Source organism: Lipophrys pholis (assembly GCF_963383615.2).
Source record: "Lipophrys pholis genome assembly, chromosome: 4".
Taxonomy (NCBI): domain Eukaryota; kingdom Metazoa; phylum Chordata; class Actinopteri; order Blenniiformes; family Blenniidae; genus Lipophrys; species Lipophrys pholis.
This window is the reverse complement of record NC_137637.1, coordinates 34,873,125-34,882,051: the sequence shown is the minus strand read 5'-3', so window position 1 is coordinate 34,882,051 and position 8,927 is coordinate 34,873,125. Positions and strand designations below refer to the sequence as shown.

General features: G+C 41.1%; 1 protein-coding gene across 2 annotated transcripts in view; it reads right to left on the bottom strand.

Annotated features, from left to right (window-relative positions):
* Positions 1–8,927, bottom strand: part of kaznb (kazrin, periplakin interacting protein b) — a 97,096-nt gene that overhangs the window by 13,627 nt on the left and 74,542 nt on the right. For both annotated transcript variants that reach the window (XM_080461782.1, XM_080461783.1), the window contains exons 3-6: positions 7,346–7,537; positions 3,245–3,381; positions 1,847–2,017; positions 1–152 (exon numbers count right to left, since the gene is read on the bottom strand). The exon at positions 1–152 is cut by the window's left edge and continues 29 nt beyond it. In XM_080461782.1, coding sequence (XP_080317908.1) covers positions 1–152; positions 1,847–2,017; positions 3,245–3,381; positions 7,346–7,537 — 652 coding nt within the window. The remainder of the gene's footprint in view (positions 153–1,846; positions 2,018–3,244; positions 3,382–7,345; positions 7,538–8,927) is intronic.

The following is an 8,927-nucleotide window of genomic DNA, read 5'->3' as shown; positions in this document are numbered from 1 at the left end:
AGCGTCTGCTGGCTCTGGCGGATGGCGGCGGTGAGCGGCAGGTCGGCCTGCATCACCCACTCCTGGCTGCCGTTCAGCAGCGGCTCCGTGGGCATGGCCAGCGAGTGGCGCTTCGGCACGTCCTTGGTCAGAGTGGCCAGAGACTGTTTCGCCTGGGAAATAAGTCACAAGCACACAATTAAAAAAAGAAAATATATATATATTTTTCTATGACAAAACATTTCACACGGCCAGATTTGATCACGTATCTACCTGGGGGTGTCAAACACATTTTAGTTCAGGGGTCCCATACAGCCCAGCTTCAGTTTGACTGGGTAAAATAGTTCAATACTTTAAATGTAAACTTTAAAGTTTTTCTTTGTCGTGGCACAGATGATGAAAATGTCTATAGAAAACCAAACAAGTACTTCTGAAACTGACTACAATCTCAACATAGAGCCAATCTTATAGGTCCGATATTATACAAAATCAACTTAATAAAGTCTTTCTCACAGTAATGTCTCTGTAGTCTGTGTATGAGGCTCCAGAAGGTAAGAAAGTCTCCTCTCCTTTACTTGCTTGCTCCACTTTTTAGCCAACGTGTGCTCATACAGGCGATTCAGATTTACCCTTCATGACATCATGCGGGGAAATAACCCTTCCCTATGCTAGTGGATACTCACTATGACCCTCCCACAGGTAGATGAGCTCTGACCTCTAGGATTACGAGTGGCCGCCATTTTTTCATCCTTACAAACAGATGGAGTAGGCGTGACCAGACACAGCTCATTAGCATTTAAAGGTACAGACACAGAAACAGCCTGTTCTCAGTCGAGCCACTAGAGGGACTTTTAGACTGAACTTCAGGACCAAGGCTGGGTCTGGGGAAATACACTCTGAATACAATGTTGTCTGACACTGATGTGAAATTGTTTATAAAGTTGTATATTATGGGACCTTTAATGAAACCATCTGGTGCAAAATACAGTGAATTGTTAAAGAACTTATAGCTGTTGCCTTATGGGTGTTTTTACAAACTCACCCTGACAGCACGGCCTTGAGGCTTGTTTGATAGTTTTTTAATGTCTCAGCTCGGGTCGAAAACTCTTAAGAAATTCTATAATATATTCAATATTTCTTCTGAAACTTTTACCGTTTGCTTGCTGGTTTGGCCGGATTGGAGCGTCCTGAGGGACGGTTCTGTCCCATGGGCCTTATGTTTGACAGCCATGTTGTAAATTATAAAAAGAAAACTGTCTGATTATAGTGCTTCACTTTTCAAACGGTGGTCCAGTCCTGTGAGCAGGAAACGTTTTTCACCACAGAGAAATGTTCAACTTTACAGGAACTCCAGTAACTGGTATTACCTTAATATTTTTATAATGATAATCAGTCAGTATATATTCCCGGCAAACGATGTACTTTATTATTCTCAGCACAACTCTCACTGCTTCCCACATTGTTTGCAGCAAGAGGCTGTAACAAGGTATTTATTAGGAGCAGAAACAGGGAAAATAAAAAACCAAACAAAAACTAAAGGAAAAGTAGGTGGAAGTATTTTGTTTTTTCGTTTTGTTGAGGCTGGGTTTCTTGACAGCGTTGCTGCTCCGGCGCCGGCGCTCCAGCAAATCTGATCTGTGATGCAGCTTGATGTGAAGATCTGTGGGTGGCTGCCAGAGATTAATGGCAACTGCTCCTGGGAGGGAGCCGCAGGAAAACAGAGAAGCCATAAAACTCTTCCTCAGCCTGGAGAAAGACTCTTTCAAAGAGAGGGGATGAGCGTATTTATAGCAGCGCGGCTTCCTGTCGGTGTCGGAGGCGACGGGCCGCGCCGCCAGCCGGGGGGTGGGGGGGGGGGACAACTCACCATGGTGAGCTCGGCCTCCAGCTCTTTGATCCGGTTCTCCTTCATGTCCATCTGTGAGCGCAGGACGTTGGCCTGCTCCGTGGCCTCTTTGGTCTGCCTCCTCAGGTCCCACTTCTCCCTCTCCAGCAGGTCCTTCTCCTTCGCCAGAACTTTCACCGCATCCTCGCTCTCCTGCAGCACAAAGCCCGATAGAAGGACTATTATTATTATTATTATTATTACGATTAATAATAATAAGCAATTAAAAAAATATTATCATTATTATTATTATTATTATTATTTTATTATTATATTATTATTACTATTAATAATAATAAGCAATTTATAAAATATTATCATTATTATTAATAATAATAATAATAATAAATAATTTGTTTAAAGAACAAATTACATTATTTATTTATTTATTTATTTATTCAATCTAAATGACAATATGCAGCAGTTCAATATGAATGCATATACTTAAATAAATTACATAATAATAAAAGCATAAATACTGTGGCACGTCTGATCAGAGAAAACTTCAACTAGATATTTAGGAATAAATAAAAAGACCTGCACCCACTGTTTGGAGTTTTGTATCATCATACAATAGCTGATGGAATTTAATATTTTATACGATTTAGATTATTATTTTTTCAGAGCTGCGCGACGTAAATGTCTCTCTGTGCTTAGTTGTTCTAAATAACAGTGCTCTTTCTCTTTGCCCATCTTACAGCGGCTCTTACTGGGCCGTGTTATTCTATTTTATTTTGTTGGTTTGTTTTGTTCCACGTGTGTCTGTAGCTCACATGAACAGCTTGTTGACTTCGCATTACTTTAAGGTAGAAAGTAAGTAGTATGTGTTAGGTTATAGTTAGTTACACAGTTTCATGGAAATAATAGTAATAAATTGCACTTTTTCATTTTCAACTTGCAGAGCAGGAAAGTGTTATATAGTCTTATTTAGTATATTGGAGTGTTTGCATGTTCTCCCTGAGCGTTTTGCTCCTCCAGCACAAAAACATGCTTTTGTTCATTTGTGAGACTAAATTGCTCAGAAGTGTGAATGTGATTCTGTTTCACCTCCAGTCAGCTGGAATCAACCACAGACCCCAGATAAATGACTGCATCAGCTACACTGCTCTCCACTCTGATTCAGGACATTCCTGTAATGACGCTTCACTTGTTCGTCATTCATTAAGATTAAGAAGAAAACCAAACCAGAGTTTGTCACATCCCTTATTGGATGTTGTTCTGCTGCCGACCAGAAGGTGGCGTGTTGACGGTTCAGTGAAATAATCTCCAGCAGATCAAACCAGGTCAGGACGACCCGGCGGCTTCAAAATAACCTGAATTTGAGTTTCTGGGATTTCCACACGGGAACATTTCCCCTCACACACGTCTCCCAGGTTTTACCTTCCGGTGTTGGTCGTAGTTCCGTATGAACTCTCGCAGCTGCTCCTCTCGGCTCTCCAGCGTCGCGTAGAGCTGCTGCATCTGACTCACCAGGTCCGACTTCTCCACTTTTAGACGCTTGCGGTCGGATTTCATAGCTGCCACACAGACAAACATCTCATCACCACACAATGAAAAGTAGTGCCTGTTTTCAGTTTGCTCACCTTTTCCCAACCGGCTGGTCGAGGAAAAGTCAAAGCAGCAGTTGTTGGACACTGACTTGGTTTAATGAAGGAACTCCGGCTCATAAAGCTTCATTCCAGGGTTCAGCGTAGACATGGAAAGTTAATCTGTGTATTGGTCGATCTAACGTATCAGAACCGGCTCAAGGTTTTTAATCAGAAGATCAGGATGAAAACAACAACAACGATTTGATCAAGTTTACAGTTTGAGCTGGTTCAGGTCGTCCTGGACGCTTTTCTCACGTTCAAATGTCGTATCACACGTCACTGACATGGCGGCCTGCTCTCTCCTGCAGGATCTCAGACCTGAAACCTTGAACTCCATCACGTCTGCAGCCACGGGATTCAATTCATAACTTTAGTTTTTTACTATCGTCCAGCAGGTTTAACAGATAGCTGCGTCTTCTGAGGCTGGAGCTGTGGGACCTGCTGCTGGTAACAGGAATGTACAACATAAAGAGTTATATATGAAGGAATGAAGGAATTTTGTGCATTTAGTTTATAATGTTTATATGTCCAGACACACTTTCCAGTTTCTGGAGCCGAACTGGATCGAGGCCGAAGCCAAAGCTTATTTTAGCTTTTACCTTAAAAATCCAGAAAGTTCCCGAGGACACCAGAGGAAAGAACTGAGATGAACTAAACATAAGAGAAGTAATGCAAAAGAAGAGCAAAACTAAAACTTTCTCCAAGTTATTCTTTTTAATCATTTCTCATTTCAGTTATTTTTCTTTCTAACCATTAATTATTTTACATTTCAATGTTTTTTTTTTTTTTTAGATTTACACAATTTTAAATCATTTCCATAATATGACTCCCAGAAATGAAACATCTATATTTAACATTAACACTTGGATCAATAAATTAAATTAGAGTTTAGTGTTTCTCTGTGATTTCAGTGGTTTTGTCCTGCAGGTCATCTGGAGGATTTGAACCCAAACCGTCTCGCTCCGTCTTAAAAAGTTTGCAGCTTCAACTGGACTCGTGTGTAACCAGTTAATTTAGTCCTCATGCTTTTACCATTTTACTTTTTTTTATTGTTTTTTTAAGCCTTTGATTGGTTTTTCGTCTGAGAAAGTGCAGTAATTACAACTTGATTCATCTTCTTTGTTTCAGCCTGCTTCTAATGGCTCCTCTGTTCTCATGTCCAGCTGCTCTTATTAAGCTTTAATACGTTTTCTCTCTATTTTTTTATATTGCGAAACACTTTAAGCTGTGTTTAATGTATGACACATTATATATGAATACAGTTATCACTGTTATTAGATCGACAGATAAAACTTATAGATCATGTGTGAGAAATTGTTGTTTTGCAGCAACAAAAACAGAAATAATGCCGCAAACATATAAAGTATCTGACATCCAGAATTACGTTGCAATAACAGTAATTAGTGTATATTAACAATAAGTAAAAAGAAGTAAGGAAAGGACATGATGTAATAATATAATATAATGTAATATTATTAATAAATAATGATAAATATATAAAATATTAATACTATAGGATGTAATATCATATTATTATTCTCTATACAAAGTTAGAAAAAGCAACTGTATAACAAGTGTAATGAAAAAAAAAGGATTTTCCAACATTTCAACATTCTATTATATATAAAGATGATTAAAATGTTAAAATAAGGTTGTTTTTTATGCATTTCTTAATGGAAGATTTGTTCAAGAATGACAAATTATTATCAAATTAAGAAAGACGGCAATTTGGACAAATAAAGTATTTCAATTCAATTCAATTCAATTCAATTCAATTCTATTCTATTCTATTCTATTCTATTCTATTCTCTGACAATGAATTTAATCAAACTGCTGTATTTACACCAGTCCACCACTAGGTGACACTGTGTCTTCTGCTAATAGATGGTGCGGCAGGAGTTTTTTCCTCCCTCTTCTGGAGAGATGGCGGTCCAGAGAAAATGATGTAATCCTGACAGAAGATAAGTGTCAGAGCAGAGTCGGTTCATTCATGGAACAGAAACTGTTTCAACTTCCTGTTTCCAGCTCCTCATCTATGATGCAACTGGTGGGGTTGTTTGTCGTGTCTCCTGCGGGGCAGAACTCCACAGAGAGGCACGACTGGAACCTGTATTTACCAGAACTGCACACTGTCACTGAGGACACATTCCTCCCTTCATATTTTACACCTGATGTTCAGAACCTGTTGGGCGGCACTTCGCTGTGACCCGCAGCGGCGCCGAGGTAAATCACTGCAGCCTTCTGACATTTCACTTCTTCCTCTGAGTTACAAACGAAGATCCAGAAAAACCACTTCAACGTTAAAGTTTGGAACAACCGCTGGAAGATTGATGGATGTTAATTAGATTGAGGTAAACCTGGTGTCAACTTCACAGTTTAATGACAAAATGTCAGTCTAGTTCCACCTTCACAGCCTTCAGAACAATGACTGGTTTCCTGGGTTTGGATGAAACTCAGATATTCTCCTCACAGATGCAACGAAAATGTTTTCAGCAGATTTTTAAACGTGGAAAAGATAAAACTCATTTCAATTGAGGGGAAATAATACAGCGTGCAAGAACTCATAGCATGAACATCTAGAAATAATCCAAAATATCCACAAAGTTTGGGTGACTAAATACTACGTTGTGATGTGTAGATTTTGCTTCTTAACAGTAATATAGTCCCTTTTCTCCTTGACATTTTTTCTGATGTATATAATATTCTTTCTTGCTTCATTAAACAGTTTTTTCTTTTAAGGTAATGGCTTCTATTCATTGGTGATAGTTTCACTTGTACCTGTACCTGCACCTGTACCTGTACCTGTACCTGTACCTGCACCTGCACCTGTACCTGTACCTGCACCTGTACCTGTACCTGTACCTGTACCTGTACCTGTACCTATACCTGTACCTATACCTGAACCTGTACCTGTACCTGAACCTGTACCTGTACCTGTACCTGTACCTGTACCTGTACCTGTACCTGCACCTGTACCTGTACCTGTACCTGTACCTGTACCTGTACCTGTACCTGTACCTGACTCCCCTCATGCCAAACTCCACTACATGTACTTGTTTATTCCCCCTGTAGTTTCACACATTACTTCTATCTGCACCTGTAGACTCTCAACACAAATACTTTCTATTCTCCTCTCATTAGTTTTTAATAGAACATTTGATCTTATTAGTTCTCTGCCGGCCTCCTATAGTTCAGTCCAACACTTTACAACGTCACGGTCACACTGAATTAAACTGCTGAGGGAACAAGCATGATTGTAAATACTTATTTCAAAATCAACTCGTTCATAACAAAGAACGTTTTATTTTTCAATGAAAACGTGAATGATGTGCAGAATCAAACATGTCTCTAATTTTTATTTCCAAAACGTAAAGATCATAGATCTATAGAATTAGTTCCACCTGTGTGGATTCTGCAGATAGAATTCCTCAACATTTTGGAAAGGAAATTCCTCTAAATTCCTCCTCTGGGCTTCAGCATCAGGATGAATCAGAGAATTATGAACCAATCAGAGGCCGCCTTTCAAAAGGTATAGACCACATGGTATCATTTGACCAATCATGTTGCTCTTTACTGGGCGAAATACAAACAGGAAGTCAGTTACGAGTTGTGTGCTTGAGACAATAATTCACAATTACAATAATTTGGCAAAAAAGATGAATTTAAGCAAATTAGACGGTGAAAAGTAGTTAAACATATTCAGAGGCTTTGAGAAACACGGCGCTATTTTTTCAGCCGTCTTTCCTGAAAACTGACCGTCCGAATGACGGCTGGACGGCTGGCTGCCTAAAACCTTGCTTCCGGCTCGCGTCGTGTAACTTTGGTAGAGCTGTGACGGCGGCGCGGCGGGGGGGAGGCGAGCGGCTCTGGAAGACCTGTGTGGGCTCCTTACCTTGTAAGGCCTCCTTGGCGCGGTCCAGCTCCTGCTCCTTGTCGGCCAGCTGCACCCGGAGCTCGGTGGCGGACAGCAGGTTGGCGGAGCAGCCTCCCTGTGTCTCCTCCAGGTCCTTGCTCAACATGTCCTTCATCTGCCTCAGCAGGTGGACCTCCTCCTGGAGCTGGACCAGCTCCTCACGCAGCAACACTGCAGGAGAGACCGGGCCAGACGTTAGAGGGTGGGGGGTCACAAGGCAGAAATGAAATGAGAAGCTTAAAGGAGTCGTCACTTTTCCTTGTTAAAACTTTTATATTGGTGTCGGACCTCAGTTGAAACTTGCCCCTCGTTTTTCAAACCAGAATCAGCCACAAGGGGGCGCACCCAAAGCGGGGGATTTTGTTTGCGGTCATCAACACAAGAAACAGATATTATAAACCCACCTCTGTTAAATTTAGCCGCGAACTGCTAACTGGACTAGTAGAAACGCTGAACATGTCATTAATAAATGACCCTGTATTTAATTTTAAATCTCCGGGGGGTGTTGCTCTGTGACCCGGATGTTTGTTGATGGCTCCACAATATTTTATTTATTTATTATTGCCTTCATCAGCTAAGGTTGCATGAACTCTTCAGGGATGGTTTGTCATCATCAGGGACCAATCCATAAGATTCTGGGACGTTAACCACTAAATGTTTCTAAATAAATCCTACAAAACATCAAAAAACTGTCCGATCCAAAGTGGACGAGAGAGGCACCTCATGGAGGAGATCAGCGTCTGTTGCCATGGAGACGCTCCCTGCTCAGTGTTTCACAGTGATGTAGCGACCTGACAGGCTAGTTAGCATCGATATGAGCTAACAATCTAGCAATGCTAACTCGGTTCAGCAAACAAATGTGGTGTTGGTGACTGTCTGCGCTCTACCGAGTGTAGCTCTAGTTTTTCATGTGAGCAAATGACCGCGATGCTATCACCATGACTGACAGTTCCTGCGGCCAATCAAAGCGCGACTCACATCCGTACCCGGTCCAAACCTCCCGAGAGGAAGTCAGAAGGAGCTCCACGTTTGATTTCTTCTTTTGTTCCTAATAAATTCGAAGAATTGATTTACAGACAATTTAAGTGCGACTGGATGTGACAATACCAGGTGACGACTCCTTCAAAGGCTCGAATTAATGAATATTCAGCGTGTGATAAAATACATCAGCACATCAGAATCCCTCCAGACGACCACAGGTGTTTTAAAAATACTGGGGGCCGTGGCAGGATGTGTCAGCGGGTCAAGTGAACCAAGGAGAGCCGGACGGAGGACCGGACACGATGAAGAGCTCCAGTAAAAGTAGCTCAATCTAGGAATAGTGTCATAATGATTTATACTGGAGTTTAAGAGGGCCGTTCCACACCAACAGAGAGGAATGAGCCAAAACACTCGGCTGCACAGTGAAATCTGCAAACCCCAGTGATACACGTGTAAATCTGTAGAAACACAGAACGCAGAAAACTGCACCCACCACAATAAGATCAGAACATCAATCATCTTATCTGACCAGTACAAGGATTGGTCAGAATATAAAACGGGACTTTTGTCCCTGAAAAAG